Source organism: Mizuhopecten yessoensis, unplaced genomic scaffold, assembly GCF_002113885.1.
Source record: "Mizuhopecten yessoensis strain PY_sf001 unplaced genomic scaffold, ASM211388v2 scaffold4443, whole genome shotgun sequence".
Lineage (NCBI taxonomy): Eukaryota > Metazoa > Mollusca > Bivalvia > Pectinida > Pectinidae > Mizuhopecten > Mizuhopecten yessoensis.
In genome coordinates this window covers 37,141-60,791 of record NW_018405549.1, presented here as the reverse complement: position 1 = coordinate 60,791, position 23,651 = coordinate 37,141, and the positions used below count along the sequence as shown (strand labels likewise).

General features: G+C 39.1%; 2 protein-coding genes across 2 annotated transcripts in view; one reads left to right on the top strand and one right to left on the bottom strand.

Moving 5' to 3' along the window:
- LOC110449046 (NXPE family member 4-like) overlaps positions 1-2,725 on the bottom strand; it is a 16,246-nt gene extending 13,521 nt beyond the window's left edge. Inside the window, exon 1 of the mRNA XM_021495618.1 lies at positions 2,626-2,725. The gene's annotated coding sequence lies outside the window, so the exon portion shown is untranslated. The remainder of the gene's footprint in view (positions 1-2,625) is intronic.
- A 7,928-nt stretch (positions 2,726-10,653) lies between these two features.
- On the top strand, positions 10,654-23,427 carry LOC110449045 (NXPE family member 4-like). Its single transcript, XM_021495617.1, has 5 exons — positions 10,654-10,706; positions 12,169-12,263; positions 14,855-15,832; positions 18,942-18,994; positions 19,644-23,427. The coding sequence occupies exons 1-5, from the start codon at positions 10,704-10,706 to the stop codon at positions 20,438-20,440; spliced, it is 1,926 nt and encodes a 641-aa protein (XP_021351292.1). The 5' UTR covers positions 10,654-10,703; the 3' UTR covers positions 20,441-23,427.
- Positions 23,428-23,651: the final 224 nt, after the last annotated feature.

Genomic DNA, 23,651 nt, shown 5'->3' with positions numbered 1-23,651 from the left:
GGCGGGGTAGGGAGCCTAGGGCCACCTACACACCCGCCGCAATAGGCCACACCTGGCTGACCTGACCAACTCCACCCAGACCGACCTACATCAGGGCAAAAACCTTTAGGGCCAGTAAAACATGTCCCACCAGGGGAGCAGCGTGCACCGGCAAAACCAAACGCAGCCGCGCTGGCACCTACCATAGGAAAACCCGGGGAGGAGGCACAATGGATAGAGCTGGGAGCATAGGTTTTTACACCAGTGCTCACACCACCGTAAAATCCAGTCGAGGCTAGCGAGGCCGAGGCATCACTTACCACCGGTAAGCAAATGCTGCACAGTGGTGAACGGCGTGCTAGACGCTATCACCACGCCAGGGGCTCCATCAGGGATGCAGGGAACCCCGGGAGCAGACAAAACTGCCGGGGGCCGGTCTCCGACAACAACACCATCAGGAGTGGAGCGGACCGGCAGGAGGCTACCAACAGTAGCGTCCGCGGACACAACATGGCTGGCCTGTTTGTCATTCCCAAAGGAATGAAACCCTCACCCACGAATTGCTTTGCGGGCCGAAGCCGAACCCGCCGAAACGAACCCCAGGGAAGACTCAATAGAGGTCGAAATTCCGCTGGTGTTCTCCGAGGGTTTAGGTCTAGCCTTAGCCCTCGCCCCACCCCTACCCCTCCTACCCGACTAACCTGCACGCCCTCGCGGGCGGGGAGAACTACCAGCAGGAATCGGCTGCCAGGCACGGCAACTGTCACAGGGCTGCTCCAGAGAGGTGGGTGGGGGTCGGAAGCCTCGAATAAATGACACCCAGGACAGCGCCTTTGAGAAGGAGGAGTCTCCATCTCAAAGTAAACAAACCGTCAAACGCTAACACGTGGCCGGAGCCTGGTCGCAAAACGGCGCAAAATAAAGCAACACGTATCGTATAAAGGATACAATATATCGGTACAAACAACGCCAGTAGCAGTTGGAACCCCGTGGTAAGAGACCAAAACACGTCCGTAAACACGGAAGGCTGAAGGAATTATGAAGTGGGAAGCATGGCTTCGTGTCTGATCACGTGTGTGAATACTGCCGTCTGATTGGTGGGTTTTCCGGGTGTTCCCCATGGGGGGGGGGGGATTCTTTATTTACGTATATAAAGAGCCAAGTAAGGTTGGAATATGCATTATAATGACTGTGGTAACGTATTTTGAAATAGAAATGCATGTTTTATTTAAGAATGGATCATACTTCATTTTATTTCATTTAGTATGTTAATATATCCATTATCCAATGTTTATGCAGGCCTTGCAAGGCTGTGTCAAGGCTTGCCTGAAAGCAGCACCAGGTTACTTAGTGCAACCTTATTTCCTAAACAAACAACTCTGGTCCAACCGGTTCAACCGTTTAGATTGCGATAAACGAAAGTGGTCCTGTTTATCAAAATTAATCGGAACCCCACAAGGGATCTAAATATACTTTAACAGGCATCTGCTTATGAGCGCATGGATGCCCATGACAAGTGTGTGATCCCACTGTCCCTTTGCTATACTATTTAACCCAGTGTTTGGGGCTCGCCAAAGGTACATTTTTTTAATTTTTTTTTTTAAATAACATTTATACACTGGACCGACCCATGTCAGCCCGATACGCGCGTTATTCGCCCGACACGTGCCCATATCCGTTTTACTTCCGAATTCATTGCTGAAGTGATGCTTTAATCACACTTCATGGTATTCACAGAAAAGTTTGATTTTGTACTAAAATATTAACAATGTCTAGTCTATGGCACCCGGCCCCTGGGGTTGATAAAGAGGTATCGAGTTGGTGCTAGGGAGTAGATCAATGCATGTTTCTGATAATTCTATACAATATAAGGATATCTTAAATAGGTGGTTCCTTGCTTCATATTGCTAGTAATATTTTTTTTAAGATTCCTTTATATGTCACATCGCTAAATTGCCAAACCCATTTTGAACTTTTGCAGGACAAACCAATACAACCAGGTTATACTGCCTAGGTACAACCAGGTTATACTGCCAAGGTACAACCAGGTTATACTGCCATGGTACAAGCAGGTTATACTGCTAAGGTACAACCGGGTTATACTGTCAAGGTACAACCAGTTTATACTGCTAAGGTACAACCAGGTTATTCTGCCAAGGTACAACCAGGTTATACTGCTAAGGTACAACCAGGTTTTTAATGCTAAGGATGCTGTCTCACTGCAAGTAATTTAACTTCTGTTTGGCTATAAACCCCGATAGCCAGGGGTTACGCACACCTTCGCTCTCTACACGTCGGCGTAATCCCAGGACATCGAGGATGGTAGCACAGCGGAACAACCACTTGTGTTAACCAAGTAGCGCAATCGGTTAATCTGAAGTTCTGGGGTTGGAATGACGACCGTTTTGTTTTACACTCAAAACACTGTCTTTGAGTATATTCTGTCTATTTCATCTTTATGATTTCTCATTTTCTGCAAGTATGGATTTTTTTTCAAAAAAATATTTATCAAAGCTACATTCATGCCTGCAAAAATCCACCAGTTTCAAACACGTCGTTTCAGTTTTTGGCAGTGGTACAGTTGAGCCAGATCAATTCTGTTGACCATGTAGCTCAGTCGGTTAGAGCAATTGGATAACAACTTACCATAAGACAATTAGAGCACAGGTACTTATTAATCCCAGCAGAATCAAGGTTCGGAATTTCTTTAAAGTCCTGTCGATACTCAAAACCGGCCATGCGTGCTTGTCCTTTCCCATGGTGTCCAGTCCCAGTAAATGTAGGACAGAAATACCCACACTGTGTGCTCAGACCAGAACGACAGGCCAGTGAAAAACACCCACGGCTAAAACTTCCCGAAGTCTTCACACCTAACTGAGTAAAGACGGCCATTCGATGCCATACACCATATACTAGATACTATTTGTATACATTGAGAGAAGGTAATCACGTGATTTGACACAGGTTTAGAAAAGCAGAGATTCACTCGTTCCAGTCCACTAAATATTCACCAGAAGAATTATGTGTATTGTTAACATTTATATCGACAGGTATTTAAATTGAATGATCAGACCAGTATAGGGACGACCACGACTAACCAGTACAGGGACAACCGACAAGTACAGGGACGACTGACCAGTATAGGGACGATTGACCAGTATAGGGACGATTGACCAGTATAGGGACGACTGACCAGTACAGGGACGACTGACCAGTATAGGGACGACTGACCAGTACAGGGACGACCGCCGAGTACAGGGACGACCGCCCAGTATAGGGACGACCGACCAGTACAGGAACGACTGACCGGTATAGGGACGAATGACCAGTATAGGGACGACTGACCAGTATAGGGACGACCGATCAGTACAAGGACGACTGACCGGTATAGGGACGACTGACCAGTACAGGGACGACTGACCAGTACAGGGACGGCCGATCAGTACAGGGACGATTGATCAGTATAGGGACGACTGAAAAGTGTAGGGACGACTGACTAGTATAGGGACGACTGATCAGAAAACTGACGATTGACCAGTACAGGGATGACTGACTAGTACAGGGACGACCGCCGAGTACAGGGACGATTGATCAGTATAGGGACGACTGACCAGTATAGGGACGACTGACTAGTATAGAGACGACCGACCAGTATAGGGACGACTGACCAGCATAGAGACGACCGACCAGTATAGGGACGACTAATCAGAAAATGGACGACTGACCAGTGTAGGGACAGCTGACTAGTCTAGGGACGACCGACCAGTACAGGAACGACTGACCAGTACAGAGACAACCGACCAGTACAGGGACGACCGACCAGTCTAGGGACAGCTGACCAGTACAGGAACGACTGACCAGTACAGAGACAACCGACCAGTACAGGGACGACCGCCCAGTCTAGGGACGACTAACCAGTCTAGGGACAGCTGACAAGTTACGGGACGACTGACTAGTCTAGGGACGACCGACCAGTCTAGGGACAGCTGACCAGTATAGGAACGACTGACCAGTACAGAGACAACCGACCAGTACAGGGACGACCGACCAGTACAGGGACGATTGATCAGTATAGGGACGACTGTCTAGTATAGGGACGACTGACTAGTGTAGGGACGACTGACCAGTATAGGGACGACCGACCAGTCTAGGGACAGCTGACAAATTACGGGACGACTGACTAGTCTAGGGACGACTAACCAGTCAAGGGACGACTGACTAGTCTAGGGACGACTAACCAGTCAAGGGACGACTGACTAGTCTAGGGACGACCGACCAGTACAGGAACGATTGACCAGTATAGGGACGAATGACCAGTATAGGGACCACTGACCAGTATAGGGACGACCGACCAGTACAGGAACGATTGACCAGTATAGGGACGAATGACCAGTATAGGGACGACTGACTAGTATAGAGACGACCGACCAGTCTAGGGACAGCTGACCAGTATAGGAACGACTGACCAGTACAGAGACAACCGACCAGTACAGGGACGACCGACCAGTACAGGGACGACTGAGCAGTATAGGGACGACCGACCAGTCTAGGGACGACTGACCAGTCTAGGGACGACCGACCAGTCTAGGGACGACTAACCAGTCTAGGGACGACTGACTAGTCTAGGGACGACTAACCAGTCTAGGGACGACTGACTAGTCTAGGGACGACTGACCAGTATAGGGACGACTTACCAGTGAAGGGACAGCTGACAAGCTACGGGACGACTGACTAGTCTAGGGACGACTGACCAGTACAGGGACGACTTACCAGTGAAGGGACAGCTGACAAGCTACGGGACGACTGACTAGTCTAGGGACGACTGACTAGTCTAGGGACGACTGACCAGTATAGGGACGACTTAACAGTGAAGGGACAGCTGACAAGTATAGGGTCGACTGACTAGTGTAGGCACGGCTGACTAATACAGGGATGTCTGACCAGTATAGGGACGTCTGACTAGAATAGGGACAACTGACCAGTGTAGTGACGACTGAGCAGTATAGGGTCGACTGACCGTATAGGGTCGACTGACCAGTATAGGGACGACTGTCAAGTACAGGGACGACCGACCAGTATAGGGACGACTGATCAATATAGAGACGACTGACCAGTATAGGGACGACTGGCTAGTATAGGAACGACTGACCAGTATAGAGACGACTGACCGTTGAAGGGATAACTGACTGAGACGACTGAGCAGTAAATGAACGACTGACTAGTCTAGGGACGACTGACCAGTATAGGGACGTTTGTTTTTACAAAATAATATACCAACTCGTATGGCAATAAACCCATCATCTATACATATACCCATAGACCCTCAAACCAGACACGAACACTATTACGCATACAAATCTGCTACTTCCCACACACAATAATAAGGAGGCACGGTAGTCCAGTGGTAGGACGCCGGGCTCGTGACCGAAGGGTTGCGGGTTCGCGCCACGGCACGGCAATGTGTTGTATCCTTAAGCAAGATACTTTACTCCGCTTGTTCCAGTCTACTCAGCTGTAAATGAGTACGTGGTTGGGCAGTGCTAGGATTGTTGAATGCTAGTTGTAAGCGCCGAAATGGCAGCTACGGCTGTATGCTCCCCAGGGAGTTGAGAAATGCACTGGCTAGTTGCAAAGGCCCTATAACCACGGATAATAATTTGTGAACCGCTTTGACGACCTACGAATTAGGTTGTGATAAAGCGGTATATAGACCTACGAACTAGGTTGTGATAAAGCGGTATATAAGAACCTCCAATTATTATTATTATTTTTGATATCACAATGGAATCTCCTTCCCATAGCAGCAGTACAATGTACAACACTCGAGGAGTTCAAGGCACACATACCTATGTTAGTACATACGCCATCATCATCATCATCATCAATCTTTATTTCCCCCGATATGGATATACATTGTACATAAACATATAATGTAAATACACATTTACAATAACAGTAGACACTGAGGAAAACAATTTCCTCAGTTCAGTGAATATAAATCTCAGGTGAACATTCACACACATTCTCTCCCTCCTACATGCACGCACGCACGCACGCACGCACACANTCACTCACTCACACACGCACATCCTCACACACGCACTAACACACGCACTAACACACACACACACACACACACACACTCACACACGCGCACATTCTTCCTTGCACATACACGCACGAGCACACACACCAATCATCAGACTTACGCACGCACACATCATCACACACACGAGCACGAACACTTCCTCACACACGCACGCACGCACGCACTCACACCCACACACTTCAGCACACACATTTCAAAAACGCACGCAAACATTCTCACACACACGAACGCGCCCTTCCTCACACACGCACGTACTCACTCACACACTTCAGCACACACACCTCACAAACGCACGCACACATCCTAGCACACTATCGAACGCACCCTTCCTCACACACGCACGCCCTCACATATCACTGTTATGCGCTACCACCAATATTCAGCTAGTATTTTAACATACTAATTAGTCAATAATTAGTGATAGGATAATAGCCAAATAGGCTTTCTCAGACCATACGATTTCGAATGATCATCATATGTCATCACAGTTCAATATATGTTATATTACTTTATATATTATTGGTAATAAAACACAATTATGGTTCAGCGAATAGATGTGTCAATTTCAAAGTATTTTATTGACAATACATATATAATACAAACATATAAGTTAACATTAAAGGAGATATTTGAACAGTATTGACAAAAGAATAAGACAACAGGCTTTGCCTATATCAGTCTTCTTCTAATTCCGGTAGATATGTACAATGCTTAAATATATAAAATGTTGTGATTCGTTTCCTCTCACACTCATGCACACCCACACCCACACCAGCTTATGTCTAATACTCGTTATTTAAGGGATAAAACTTGCCTGAATAACAATAATTATAACAATACATGAATATTCATTTGGAAATTTATCTAGCACGTATAAGTAACGAAACGTTTTGATGATTTAATATAAGAGTCAACATGTATAAGAATAGTTTTATTTAATTGGTTGGATGCATTACTAATACCATATACTAAACAGTGCAGATTTAAATATCCTACTAGATTATAAATAGTGGTAATATGATGCCTAATATTAGAATACAGAGGACATTGAAAGAAAAAATGTATTAGATCTTCCCTCTGTACACCACATACACAGGAAGCATCATCAATCAGATGGTCTTGTAACTTATCACAGTTAAGATCACTTTTAAAATTTCTTAGCTGACATAAAATTATGTTAAGTTTCCTCGGAACACAGTTAATAAAAGTTTCTGAGACGGATGTATCAAAGGTTTTTTTAAGTTTCTTTTTAAAAGATGAAATTGAGATGGAGTCTCGTACAGTGCTATCAAGTGCATTCCATTTTACCATTGTAGAAGGGAAGAAGCTATTCATATAAGTAGTAGTTCTTGTCTGTGGTATATTAAAGAATCTGTTATTTCTGAAGGTATAGTTATTATTTACATTTAGAAATGGTTGAATGATATTATCGAGATAAGTTGGAGTGTAATTATTAAGAATCTTATACATTAATGTTAGTTTATGATTTTGTCTTCGTGTGTGTAATGTTTCAAGTTGTGTTTCAGTATACAGAATATGATGAGATGTACCTCGTCTGAGGCCAGTAATTAAACGCATAGCTTCTAGTTGAACTGATTCTAAAAGATCTGATTCCGATTTGGTACAATTATCCCATACTATATCAGAATATTCTAGCACAGGTCTTATATAAGAGACATATAATGTTTTTAATGTATTCCTATCAACTGTAGTTTTTAAAATTCTAAGAATACTTAGTCTAGAGTTCGCTTTCTTATAAATATTTGAAATGTGATCTGACCATGTCCCTTTACTGTTAAATGTTAGTCCTAAGTGAGTATGGTGTTCATGTTGTGCAATTGGAGTATTGTTAAATAGCAGTTGAGGATGATTGTTAATGTGTCTACGAGAGAAGTTAATAGCTACAGTCTTATTCGGATTGAATAGGATCTGCCATCGCTTTGACCATTCAGAGATTGAGTCAAGATCATCATTAAGCATGTTAGTAGGTGTTGTAAGGTCATTGTTATTATTTACTATTACATAGAGAGAGGTATCATCTGCAAAGAGTTTTATATGAGAAGTTACATTATTAGTAATATCATTAATAAAAAGAAGAAAGAGGAAGGGACCAAGGACAGATCCTTGAGGAACCCCTGCAGACATAGGTTTGGTACTAGATTTATAACCTTCAAAGATAACCCTTTGTTTTCTGTCAGATAAGTAAGCTTTAAACCAATTATATAATTTACCTTTAATACCATATGTTTTTAGTTTATATAATAGGCCCAAATGCCATACTCGATCAAATGCTTTACTTATGTCACAGAAAACAAAACGCAAATCTTTACCTTGGTCTAAATTGCCACTTATAGTATTATAGATATCAGCTAGTTGATTAGTAGTGGAGTCTTTGGGTTGAAATCCTGACTGATGTACACTTAACATATTGTGACTTGAAATATAATTAAACGTATATTTAAAAATNTACCCTCGCATGGTTCATCGCCCTACAAATGTAAAACCAGTGACCAGTGCAGGGACGACTGACCAGTACATGGACGACAACGAGGCTTGTGAACAAAACGTACCCTCCGATAGTTAACACTCCGTTAGTATCGGACTCATTACTATTATTTCAAATGACATTTACTTATACAAGTGTGTCTATCGTCATCACGTGTCCATTTTATTTATCAAATCCTGTGGAAAGTATTTCAATATTTGGAAAATATAATCGTACCTAAACAAAATCTTACTGCATAATTCCCACCTTTCACAATGGAAAAGTGTGGGCAATAACTTGCTTTCCACTGCACACATAATCCCCTTTCATGGCCAATCATGATTACATGACCATGAAAAGGGGTGGGCCGAGTGGACTGTGGTCACAAATGCTGTAAGAAAGGGGAGATAATCAATAAGTAAGTTACGAGTGTACAGTGGAAAGAATAAACTTTGTTGACACATTTAAAATATATTTTTTTTAGTTAAAAATGGTAATTTCATGATTGAAACAAACAATAAAAATTACTGAGTTGGCAGCGTTTTTGATTTCCTTATCACGTGAGAGGTAAGCATTTCCTGGAAAAGTTTATAATCTTAAGGAGCTATTTCTTTATACAAAATTGTACATTCAAATATACCATTCATTGAAAGAACTTGAATTCATTAGGGATTGATAAACCCTTACATTGTATGTATGAAAATGGTTTCAATATCCTGTACCTTTACCACATCTTGAAAATTAAACTGAAAATGTAGTCTGAAATTCAACATTGTTTCCCGTATTTTGTTCTAATTGTTGAACAGACACTCCTTACCTTCCCTGACACTGGAGCTGGATAGTTATCAAAAACACTTGTATCCATTATGAAGGATACACTCAATACTTGGCTATTGAGAATCTTACCTGGTTATAATTAGTACTAACTCACACAGGTACATGTAAAGGTTATTGCATGGTTTTCGAGTTACAAGGGATTTATTACACCCGAGCGAAGCGAGGGTGTAATAAGTCCCGAGTGACGAGAAATCATGCAATAACTGGCTTACTGCATGCTTCCCAACTCGAACAAAACAGAAAAGTTGAGTAAAAAATGTTCACCTGGACAATCTTTTTACCTACCCTAGCTACACTGCAGATAATCTACATGTACCTGTGTGAGTGAGTACTAATCATAACCAGGTAAGATTGTCAATAGCCCAGTCTGAGTGTATCCTTCATAATGGATACAAGTGTTTTTGGATTACTATCCAGGTCCAGTGTCAGGGAAGGTAAGGAGTGTCTGTTCAAAATACGGGAAACAATGTTGAATTTCTGACTACATTTTCAGTTTAATTTTCAAGATGTGGCAAAGGTACAGGATATTGAAACCATTTTCATATATACAATGTAAGGGTTTATCAATCCCTAAGGAATTCCAGTTCTTTCAATGAATGGTATATTTGAATGTGCAATTTTGTATAAAGGAACAGCTCCTTAAGATTATAAACTTTTCCGGGAAATGCTTATCCTCTCACGTGATAAGGAAATCTTTTTGTGTTTTTCAATCATGAAATTACCATTTTTAACTTTCATTTTTTCCCCCTTATTTTAAATGTGTCAACTAAGTTTATCCTTTCTACTGTATTGACTTCATCGTTACTCACTGATTGATTATCTCCCCTTTCTTACAGCATTTGTGGCCACAGTCCACTGGGCACACCCCCTTTCATGGTCATGTAATCATGATTGGCCTTGAAAGGGGATTATGTGTGCAGTGGACTGTGGTAGCAAGTGATTTATTGCCCACACTTTTCCATTGTGAGAGGTGGGAAGTATGCAGTAAGTACATTATCTGCATTGTAGAGTAGGTAAAATGATTGTCCAGGTGAACATTTTTTACTCAATTTTTCTGTTTTGTTCGAGTTGGGAAGCATGCAGTAAGCCAGTTATTGCATGATTTCTCGTCACTCGGGACTTATGACACCTTCGCTTCGCTCGGGTATAATTGATCCCTTGTTACTCAATGACCTTTACATGGAGATACTACTGTGAAGGTGTACTAGGAAAGTGGTGTGTCCACTTGTACAGAACGCCTACGGTCACTTGTCGTAGTTATCCCGGCCTGGTCACACGGATGAATGTTCGACAATGGTGAGTAGTTGTTAGTCTGAGTTCAAAACAGACGGTTTTATTTCAGTGTGTTAGAGATGATTAGCGCATACTCATATGGGTTTCTTTCGCTCCCCCGCCCCTAAACTATCAGATCGATTTAGGCATGTAATGTCTGAGCCATCTATTCAATTTTTATTATCAAATCTATTATATCTTTTGTGAAAAAAGAGAGAAATGTTCTTATCATAATGTTCTCTAAATGTACTGCTTATCCTAAAGAAAACTTTACTGAGTTTTAAATCATGCAGTGATATTTTTACAAATGCACAATGACATTGCAGACCCATATAGACTTTTAATCGTGTTTAGTAAGCAATTCATGTCTGAACACATTTTGTATTGATGTTTTATTAGTTTGACGCGTTAGTAGATTTTTTTGTTTGATTGATTGATTGACTAAATATTCAGATGGTTTTCGAAATGCAAAAAATCGATGTGAAGCAGATGGTTTGTTAGAGGATAAGCCCAAAAGAAGTTTGTGGGTATTCATCACTCCACAGACACAAAATTCTTCTTGATATATCTTTTTTTCTCACTCTCTCTTTGTTTTAATAATGCTTGAAGTTCTAGGTCATAGTTAAAATGTCATTAGTGCGATAATTGTTGATGTTGACAACAGTAGGTTCGACTACCAGGGTGTATTTACTACGTCGCTATTGTATCGCACCCTATGTATTGTGATTATCTACAGGATTCACATTGCTATTATTGCCGCTAAGACTTGACCTCAAAGCTAAAAAAAACCACCAGATCCCGAGTGTAGCGATCACACAAATCAGGGGATTACCTCACCACTCTCTCTCTCTACCCTCTCCCTACCCCAAACTCTCTCTCTCTCTCTCTCTCTCTCTCTCTCTCTCTCTCTCTCTCTCTCTCTCTCTCTCATATTATAATAATCAAAAAGTGCCTTAAGTGAGTTGAGTGTGTTAAATCGGTTATATATCATAGCTATCAAAAACCAAAAACTATTTGAGATATGTTAACTTTGCCTCGTAAACGAAATCAAATTACTCTGTGAAGCAGTGCAATAAAGTGAAAATAAATAACTGAAAGTCACAACTTATAAACAAAATTAAAAATAAAATGCCACCTAACTTGTCTTACTTCATTAGTATCATCCGTAGATGGGAATAACGAACAACATTATTTCAAAAACTGTAACAGTTATAGAATTCCATATATTACCTCCTTTCAGTGATATATATATATTTTTTTATCTTTGTCTCTCGAAATAATTTAGATAATTCTACTAAGCCCTCTATAGCCCTTTAACCTTCATTTTTGTACAGAGCAAGAGTGTATAATAGTCAGAGTATAATAAAATAAAAGACGTGAGCTCAAACTAACAGAGTGTATATTATTTTTCTGTTGGAAAATTATGGAAACTATATATCGTTCAAAAGTAACAGTACATAAATTAATCCCTTTTTTTTACCAAAAGGTCATGGAAGTTTGTCTAAGAAAAAAGAAATGGACCTTTGTTCTCACCCCGTACCGGATAATCCTGGGAATCGTAGCTATACTGTTCATTTCGTCGTAAGTACATTCCTATCCGACAGTTTAAATTTGACAGTACTCCCCCCATTTGTCAGGGAAGATATTTCAAAACATTGAAAAATAAGTTTAACAACTAGAGCTGTGTATTCATTTCAATCATTTATTCCCGTTCATTTTTAAAGATGAGCGAGCAACATTTGTCTTATATAAGAGTGTTTTTTTTTTAAATTTCAAGTTAAGAATACCCAGGGCATACTAGGTTTAGGAAGGGAACGTGTTATTCAGTCTAAGTAGGTATACAGGAAAGTGTCCTTTAAATACGAAAAGCAAATATTTACTTAACACATTGAAATAGTAGTAGCGATAGTAGGAAAAGTCGGATTAAGACAGAGCTGGACACACTCCATGAACATTTCGAGTCATATGACCAGCCTTGTGATTAGGGGTATTGCCATATATATTGTTGGTCAGCGTTTATGTAACATTGACGATAAATTGACTTTTCCGTATATACGCTTCATATTATATAATGATAACAGCGAAATGATACCATATCTTTACTATTTATTCGTCTATACAATGTTCACTGTTACTATTTAATCGTCTGTACAATGTTCAATGTTATTATTTAATTGCATGTACAATATTCACTGTTACTATTTAATCGTCTGTACATTGTTCACTGTTACTATTTCTTCGTCTGTACAATGTTCGCTCGCTGTTACTATTTAATCGTCTGTGTATTGTTCACTGTTACTATTTAATCGTCTGTACAATGTTCACTGTTACTATTTCTTCGTCTATACAATGTTCATTGTAACTATTTAATCGTCTGTACAATGTTCACTGTTACTATTTAATCGTCTGTACAGTGTTACTAATTAATTGTCTGTACCATGTTTACTGTTACTATTTAATCGTCTGTACAGTGTTACTATTTAATCGTCTGTACAATGTTCGCTCGCTGTTACTATTTAATAGTCTGTGTATTGTTCACTGTTGCTATTAAATTGTCTGTACAATGTTCACTGTTACTTTTTAATCGTCTGTACAGTATTACTAATTAATCGTCTGTACCATGTTTACTGTTACTATTTAATCGTCTGTACAATGTTCGCTCGCTGTTACTATTTAATCGTCTGTGTATTGTTCACTGTTGCTATTAAATTGTCTGTACAATGTTCACTGTTACTATTTATTCGTCTATACAATGTTCGTTGTAACTATTTAATCGTCTGTCCAATGTTCACTGTTACTTTTTAATCGTCTGTACAGTATTACTAATTAATCGTCTGTACCATGTTCACTGTTACTATTTAATCGTCTGTACAGTGTTACTATTTAATCGTCTGTACAGTGTTACTAATTAATCGTCTGTAAAATGTTCACTGTTACTACCTATTCGTCTGTACAAAGATCACTGTTACTATTTAATCGTCTGTACATTGGTCACTGTTACTAATTAATCGTCTAATCAATGTTCAATGTTACTATTTAATCGTCTGTACAATGTTCACTGTTACTATTTAATCGTCTGAACAATATTCATTGCCTAAGTGATCAATGTAACGATTGACAGAAAGTAGGTTCAAATAACGACAGCACCGACAAAGGAGTTTGTCAACATTTTCTGGGTAATCTGCACCTTTTTAAAAGATCGAAACATGAACACCTACATATCACAACAAATAATGTCATATAACAAAGCTTAACAGTCATTATGAAACATACTATAAGATGAAAGGAATAAACAAAATATCAGTAATCATTTGTTAAATATGCTACTATTGTCGTATGTCCCCTCGGTTAACTTAAAACCGAATTGTAAAAACATCATCTTGAAGACGTTGATTCAAGTGATTTGATAGAAAAAATATCCATTGAAAAAACTCCAGTGAAAAAATCTGTAGTTTGGTCGTGTAAGTACGGCGTGAAAAGAAACAACAAGAAAGTCTCTTCACGTCAAAAGGGGACGGGATGGATTCACTCCCAGCCGACCAGGTAGTAAATAGGGGTCACTCCCAGCCGACCAGTTATTAAATAGGGGTCACTCCCAGCCGACCAGGTAGTAAATAGGGTCACTCCAAGCCGACCAGGTAGTAAATAGGGTCACTCCAAGCCGACAAGGTAGTAAATAGGGGTCACTCCCAGTCGACCAGGTAGTAAATAGGGGTCACTCCCAGCCGACCAGGTAGTAAATAGGGTCACTCCCAGCCGACCAGGTAGTAAATAATGGTAAAAGATTCAGAGACAACAAGTCTCTTTGTTATTCAGTGTTATGGAGAATATTAACATTAATAAGGAATTGCATATTCTTTTGAAAACTTATTATGTTGTTTACAAACCTATTGCCTGACTATAATTGTAAACAACTATTAAACACCAATACTCCATTATTTAAATATTAACGTAGCTGCCCATTTTGCCCATAACATCACCGATGGGTCGAAGAAAAAAAGAAACAGCTGTAAGATGCAGTGTAATTCATGTTGGCATACTATATCTATTACCAAATCAAGTTTTAATGGGGTTATCTCCTGTGTGTGTGTGTGTGTGTGTGCTTCAATAGGATAATATAATATGGAAGCTAACTGTCTATGCTATTCCAGTAATATTTCCTTGTTTTGCAGGAATATGGTTTTGTATCGGAGCAGCATGTTTGTTATACAAAAGCCACAGGAGACACCGAATTCGTTACTGGATGCAAGACAGAAAGAAAATAGAAAGATCACAACTCGCATGTCGGCTAGTCATCGCAATTTCTCCAAAACGGTCAAAACGTTTTCGTCATCATTTTTACGTCCCGATCAAATAAACGACGTTTCCCGGAACATATCCCAGAACCGTTTCTCATTAGAAGAAAATGCTGAACTCAAATTAGAATCAAATTCACAATATTTTTGGAAGGAAGGTACGATTAAAGTATTGGAAGAGTTCATTAAACAATTAGAGATAAACAGAACACGAAAGGAACGAAAGAAGTTACTGTCGGATGCCATTCAGATAATTAAATCTAAGAAGAAAGTTGTTGACAACAACACCTCGGCTAGCTTCAGATGGTCGATTGTTCGGTTAAAGAATCCTTTAAAGAAATCCTATCAGGTAGGAGATAGGTTTCGTGTAACTATTCACCTGAAGGACCAGCTCGGGCGGAATATCCCCCGTGGCGGGGACGTTCTGAGAATATGGATGAAAGAGGCATCGACTTACTCTAACGTGAACGGTGTTATCATTGACAACGGAAACGGGACGTTCTCGGGCGAGGTCCTTCTTCCCTGGGCAGGTCAGCCGACCATTTACGTTGCTCTGAGTCACACCCGTGAAGCCGTTCAATCTGTTACGAAGGCTATCAACAAATATGGCGTCCTCAACAAAATGTTTGCTCTTTTTGAGAACAATGAAAAGACAGCCAAAGAGAGCGTCCCCTGTGGACCGTTGCCCGTATTTTCTTTGGACGAGAAAAGGATGTGCAATTTAACCCGTCAGAATTACGGATATAGGTGGTTTAGTGCGAGACCTTCTTCTGAAAAACTTTCGTGTGACGACTGGACAGCCATTAGGGGTACAAATAATATCACCGTTCCGGATCGGGTTGCCAACAGAATAAGGTAAGTGGTCAAATCAAAGAGTCCAGAGCATAGTGGTTGGAGGCGAACTCTTTTTCCATAGACATGTACCATATTTTCTGCAGTTAGTTTTTAAGGATTTCAAAACATGAAAAACTTGATAAAAGATAATAGAAAAAAGAAATAATCATAAAATCAAAATAGAAAATAAATAAACTAAATATAGAAAATAAAGAGATATCACTAAATGTTAATAGTATTAAAAATAATCTCGAAAAGACAAAACAATAGATAAGATTTTCAGCCATAATGCTTGAGGTTGTTAAATAATGTATCGAACTTAATATAAACATTTCATAGGCAGAAATGTTTCTACTGAGAAAAATGAGGATGTAGGTATTACATTGGAATATATTTGATATCCTAATATCAATTCCGAAAATGATGATGATTCATAAATGGATACCATCCACTTTTCTCTATTATTACAAGTTGGTATATTTTCGTAATTCGTATAACCTTTAAACTGTCTGTGTAACAATAACCAACAGCAAATAAAGCTTGCATACGGTTAGATTCACATCAAGTGGAAATTCCATACTTAATATATATGTTTTGCACTGCACGACAGTTTTACGGGCCGTGTCTTACACGTGTTGCGTTTTGGGTACTGTCCCGTTTTGGGTACTGTCCCGTTTTGGGTACGATAACAACACAGCTGGAGATGAAATGCGTTGCATCTTCTTTGGTCCGGCAATAGCGCATCTACTAGTTTTGATTTTGCTTTGTCAACGACACTGGTCATGTCAATTTGGGTAAAATCCAAGTAATTCGAGTTACCCACGTCCTCAAAGAGAGACAGAGAAACAATAAGGCACAATAATGAAAATAATAAAAAAGACTTTCAAACCACGCAACGAAACAGAATATTTCCCACTGAGGTCAAATTTACAACTATGAAAGTTCCATACAAGATATTTCGAAACAATTTGTTTGTCTGTCAGCAGTGGACATTTATCACAGAAATCAGGATATTCAGAGCATGCTTGAGGAAGCAGGGATGTACATTTAAGAAAGGAAAGTTTCAAGATCGAAATTTCGATATCGTCACGCTTATCGTTCAGCTCAATCATAAGCCATCAATGTTGGACAGAATGTAAGTAAAAATCGAGGAAAGCGGCTGATGCAGAAAAGTCTGGAATGTTCTTAGAGGTACAGATGACCGACGTGGTCAATACATTTTATCTAAAGACAGCGCATTTTCGATATGAGAGCGAAATTGAGGGGCACCCTTGCAGGACGGGGATTGAGAAAATAATTCACATGTTGTTACCTACTACCTATTGTAAGAGGCGACTGATGAGTGAACCCCCTGCAGAATTGGGGGATATGCTTTTGTGTCCTCTACTTCGGGATACCAAAGTGACCCATATCGATATTTAGCGGCCATTGATCTTTATACTTCTCTTTACTTTTAATTATCTTTTGTTTCCTAGTGCCTTTCTTATAAATAACTCATTTGTTGGCCTTAATGTTAAATGTTCGCCTAGGTGAGGATGGCCATTGGTTCTGTCCCCAGGCAGCGGCATACCAAAGTCCATTAAAATGGTAGTTGTTTTTACATGCTTAACGTTCAGCATTAAGGTTAATTGCAGCAACTAGTTCATTCTTAGTCAGAATGTTATTGAGCGGAATGCTGTAGTAGATGCCTTCGGTATGGTATTTCAAAGAGGTAGCACTCTAAAGTCGGCATCAGATCCGAATTATCGGAAGAAGACAAATACTTCAGCATACCGTGCCTCCAGCACGCACTCACACATACAGTACACATATGGAGGCATGCCCTTATATGATCTTAGCTATCTATAGGACTTTAAACAGTATAAAACGTAAACTAAAGTCACAATTATATCAGTGGTATATTTTATCTTGGCCTATTCCGTCTTTGCGTATTGCAGAGTTATCTTCTCTTGTGAGCAGGTATTGATTGTTACGTCATTGGTTTGAGTGAAAAAATTACATCGTTTTCTCAAAAATTGATTACGTAACTCTCACAAACCAATGACGTAACAATCAAAACCTGCTCACAAGAGAAGATAACTCTGCAATACGCAGAGACGGAATGGACTAATGTTCACGCAAGTCTTCACATAGTCTATAACCATACAGTCGAATCGCCATTTCTTGGAAAAGAAAGCTTTAATAATAGGAGAACGAATGCGTTCCTTCTGTTTAGTATGAGGTTTGGAGTGTGAATTGTGGAACAGTCTAATCTGGTGATGGAAGAAACATTTTAAGGAAAGGATACTCAATATAAATGAAAAGATCTTTCGAGTTTTTCGTGATCAGCATTTTATTAATTCCACTTCTGAAGCGCATTGTGGCACAATACGACTAATCCTGATTTAATGGTACTAGGAACGGAAATAAACAATTTTGATAATAGCTCTGTTGAGTAACTAGCAGCACTTAAACAATCAAACGTTGTTTAAGTAGATTCATTTGAAATTTAGGAATCATTTACAAACGAGGAAGATACTTGTCCTGATTATTATTCGATAGGATAGTGATACAGAAGCATGAAGAGCTAGTATTTCGGCTTTCGAAAAATTCCAAAATGTTTAAGTAGGTTTCGGAGGTTATCAAGAAATTATATTTCATATTGCAAGCAGGATATGTAATAGGGTTTGCAAATGCTACTTTTATAAAGTTTCACATCCTCGATACTCCAGAGATTACGCTCACTTACGCTCTGTGCAAAATGGGAAGTCATAGGAAAATTGAAAGCACGTGGCTAGCTACATGTGCTTGATTGGTCTCATGTAAAAAACAACAAAATGTTAGGCTGATACCTGTCCTTTGAAGATTACAGAGGAGTGACACCCAAATTCAAAGTCAATCAATTTTACCGATACGCGATCTGGAGACTATTTTTATGTACATCAAGGGTCAACCGTCCCTTCTTGTCTCATCCAACTGGTGACGCACACTGAGCCTTCGATTTTGTCATGACATATTCCTGGGGTGCAGAGAGCGAAAGGGAGCGTAACCCCTGGAGTAACGAGGGTGAAAGTATCATAGCATCCATGAAATGTTTCTTCACAACAAATATTTTATTCAGTAAATTGAACCTTTATATTATCTTTAATAGATATACCCAGCATCAGTTGATTGGAGAAGGCATACAGATCACCGTCAAAGGAGGTAGGTATTTCTTCCAAGACACGATTATGTACATGTACCTGTCTGCAAAAAATGTACATTGATTCCCGTACCGGAAATCTTGAAGAATCAATGACGATGCTTATCTTCTTAAAATTAACACAATATCTTAATTTTTAAGCAATCATATTCTGGTCCACAAATCTATGTAGGTATGACCCCCTGTATAGTTTAAGCCTGCAAGAACAAGAATATGTTTATAAATAGGTTTTACGCATGTCCCCCTCCTGGGTTTTTTACAGTAGATTGTATTTCCAGATTTTTCGGTTCCTAGCATCACTGATAAGACATAGAAGGCCAAAACAGCTGTATGACGCATTGTAATTTATTTTTGGCGTGCTGTATCCTATACCAAAATTCACGAGTGCTATCACATGTGGGTCTGTCTATAACATTTCAGTTAGTACAAAGGTTATTTAATGTAATAGTCATATTCTGATTTATCAGATCTATATAGATAAACACCCTTTGTAATATCAACCTACGAAAAGGTTCTCATGTTAGTTTTGTTTCTCGGATCAACGTTAATAAACAGGATGGCGTGGGTTATTTCCTTTTTCAAAATACATTAACCATGATTATTGTTGTTTAAGAATTAGCTTTAATGTCAACTTTTTCTCTTTACTCGAAGATCGAGGTAGCATTATGAAAAAGAATACTACTCTTTGTTCACGTCGTCCGAGAGAAAACGCTTGGAAGGAACCGACTCCATCCGGGTTCTTCTATCAAAACAAGTGGAAAATCACAACATGTCACAGCGATTTGACACAGACGGTGAGGAACTACCACAAATGTCTCCTAGGGCGTCACCTCATGATTATGGGTGATTCTAACACCAGGTCGTTCGTAATGATGGTTACCGACATGCTGCAAATGCGTTATCGTACTAGACCTATGCCAGTTGGAAGTTGGCACGAATTTACGTTTGCTGAAAATCAGTATAACAACTCAGTGTCATGGTATCCTCACGAATCTCCGTTCTTTGCAAATTTCTTTATTCCTAAGTATAAACTACAACCAATTTCGAAACACTTGGACGAAATAGGCGCCGGGAATAACAGCGTTATTGTGATTCATCTATGGGGACATTTTATGAGAATTCCTTACGATGTGTTTCGAATTCACGTCCGAAAGATCAGAAATTCAGTGGAGAATTTGCTAATGAGATCCCCGGATGTAGATGTCGTTGTCAAGGGACCCCACGCGATGACATACTACGACTGGATTACACCGGTGGATTCAATATGGCAGGAACACAAAAAGATTTGGTTTGACGAGTTTAAAGGCCTTCATGATAAGGTTTTGTTCCTCAACTTTTGGGACATGGCTGTGGGGACGGAAAATGTCGATATTCATCCTTCCTGGCAAGTCGTCATGAGTCAAATGCACGTGTTAATGGAATACCTATGTGATAATAGTTATAAATGATGATTAGTAAAACTTCAGTATTTAAAACAAGATATTATGTAGCTATCACTCTTGTTCGACCGGTTTGAAGGTGCAAAGTGTTTTAATGTGTGAGCCGTAACGGTAGAACATCCAAGTAATCCGGCTGGTGACTTCATGCATATTTAAGGGCCTATCGAGGAAACAAACCCCCTACTGTCTTGGTTGGAAAGTTAGTGTTCTTATCACTGTGCACCTGACGACCCTTTTATATGTTGTGAGCTCATCTGGCAAAATGCATTCTAGATTTGTGGACTTGTGCAACATTGTGTCCATTAATTGTCAACCGTCATAATATTTGTTTATTGTATTAGATTCTTGCAAAGGAATCGCACTGACTTCTCTCATGGTCAATAGGATAGAACGGTAGAAGAAATGAACTATTTCCAGATATGTTAAACTTACACAGGAGCCTGCCCCCTAATAACTTTCGTTTCAGAAGTGCTACGAGATTTATGCTGCTGTATTTTTTTTTCAATCCATTTTATACATCCAGAGTTATTACTTAGAATCAGTCTACTTATAATTTAGATGATTATACAGCATGGGGGTCGAAAAATGGAATATCAGCCTGAATGTGTTTTTCTGAAGAAAAAAATCATATTATTTTCATCATAATACTTTGGAGAGAACAATTATTTTCATGTGATGCTGAAGTAATAATATGTTTATCATCCAGAATGTGTGGATAATAGAACATTTTGTGAAAATTTTAATGTCAAATACAGGATTTTTCATTCTTATTTTTTTTGTATACAAAACATTTGCATAGTATGAAGAAATTCAGTCCGTTTCTGTTCACAATCAATTTTGACATCAAATGTAATATCCTTGTCACTTTTTAGAATGTGTTCTTATACATTTTGTTATCATTTTGTATACATTTTATCATCAGAGTTTTCTTATTACGTTGCTTTTAAGGGATATTTCATACTATTTTGTTAATGTTCATCTCTTAATGAAGAGTAAATGTATTGGTGAAGGTTGCCATCGTGTCTTCAAGACATCTCGTAAATAAACAGTGTAAATGGCTTTTGGATAAACTGACTAAAAGTAGCATAGATTGCTCGAACGAAGATATAAGTATTTGTCCGAAGTGCTACATAAGGTATCTGCGCAAAAGACAGACTAAAACTGAACGTTGGAAGATGAAACTACTAGCAGTTTTCCTCTATTAACAATCAAGGACCTGTGTTATGGGTCCTGTTTACATAAAACATGTTTGAACAATTTTAAGTTCAAGGGAAACAAATCCACACTTCTGCCTAAACGTGCCTGGCATCATTTAATTTTCACACACAAATTGTGGTGTTCTGCGTCATCACGTTTATGATCATTTCATATTATAGGCAATGACCTGAACCCATGTGCACAGGTTATCCTACAAGGAAGAGAGCCTTTGGTTTCTTAATTATTAAGTAGGTCATCTGAAATATTTGATGACGTTTTAGAAGTGTCGTATATCTTATCAAATAACCAATCGGCCTTCGCTCTCATTTTTCTCTCTTGGATGACCCTGGCTGCAAAGCATGGACAGGTTGGTCCAAAGAACAGTTTCTCAAAAACCATTTCTTTCTCTTTTAGTATATACCAAAACTACGCAATGCTCTTTTGCTGTTTTGGGTTAAGATGAAAACTGATATCTCTTGGAATCAATGCTTTTTTTTTTGCATTTCCCTAGTTAGTATTTCAAAAACCTTTCATTCTGTAGTATAAGCATTGAAATAATTTATAGTTCCAATGTTTCTTGGTCCAGATCATTTGGGTAGGGAACAGATACTTCCACACAATATTGTATTATCAGAAACATTCTTTGGCGACAAAGTGACTGCCATACTAGATGATACATATATATATATATTAAAAAAGAGTGCTGACCATAAGCTGCAGAAAATGTCTTACTGTGGCCAGAAGAAGCAAAATTATCTTAAATTCATGAGCATAAATCTACCTGATGGCTACATTTTGGACACAGTAGGACCATTCTCTGGAAACCAAAATGATGCAAGCATCACAAAAACATCATAGACAAGCTCACATGGTTGGAGCAAGAGGACAATGTAGTCGTTGATCGTGGTTATAGAGATGTCCTGCCAATGTTAGAGGCATCTAAATATCAGATGCCCTCATATCGTACGCCTGTTCAGAGCCAACACTCTGATCTACAGGCTAACATTGACAGGACAACTACTAAATATCAATGGATTGTAGAGTCTTAACATGGCCGCCTTAAGCATTGGACATTTTTAGAACTCAACTAATACTGAATTGCTTTATTGATATAATCGAGGAAGTGCTAAAACTTGTGACTGCATATTTCAATAGGATACGGGGACCAAGATCACCAGAAACACGCACAACAAATGAAGTTTCGACTAACAAAAACAAACTATGTGGCTCAGAGGGTGAAATCAGATCCAGCTCTCTCAAAGTCAGAATTCGTAAAGATGGATGCATCTTCGTTTACTTTGGAATATTAGAAGACTATAACGTGCGGCACCTACCAGATGGAGATTATGAAAACTGGGTGTATCAGCACTCTCAATACCTCCTCTGTTGTCAGATTCGTTCCAGACACAAGAGCTAGAATAAATATAATGTCTGGATTCAGTACAGCGTAACACCAATGATAGTAATCCAATAAAAAAAATTAACTGCCAACAGGTGTTGAGCAAATATTATATGACAAATATAATGTACAATATTAACTAGTAATATCTTGTTCGTATGAAGGACGCCCCGTACCTTTTAATTTACTTAAGATGGAGTGATATTTGAAACTGCCAAGTTTGAGATATGTCCAGAAGCCATAGCTCAGTATAAAACAAAAGGAAATTGTGTAATGAATATGCATTTTATGTAAGTGGACTCAAATGAGTAAAGTTGTAACTTTAAATTTCAACTCAAAATATAAATTAGAAAGGAAATTATTGAGAAAACAAAACACTTTTCATTTGTTAATTACCACAATCCCCTAAATCCTTCGTTTTAAATAAACAATCTTTAAGTGACTATTGAAATTCTGTAATTTTTCATTCTTTTATAAATGCCTGTATAAGTTACATATGTTTCCAAAAACAGAAATGGTATCATTTTGGTGTTTTAGCTCATTCCTTTTGGTACCCCAAAGACCAACTTTCGGTCACACTTTTACCTTAGTTTTTGAACAAATTAAGGAGGTGAAAATCAGGAT

Excerpts from the sequence above, each read along its gene's own strand:
- LOC110449045 (XM_021495617.1), top strand. Across the intron at positions 12,264-14,854 it reads GCTATACTGTTCATTTCGTC|GAATATGGTTTTGTATCGGA; the intron begins GTAAGTACATTC and ends CTTGTTTTGCAG. Across the intron at positions 15,833-18,941 it reads CGGGTTGCCAACAGAATAAG|ATATACCCAGCATCAGTTGA; the intron begins GTAAGTGGTCAA and ends TATCTTTAATAG.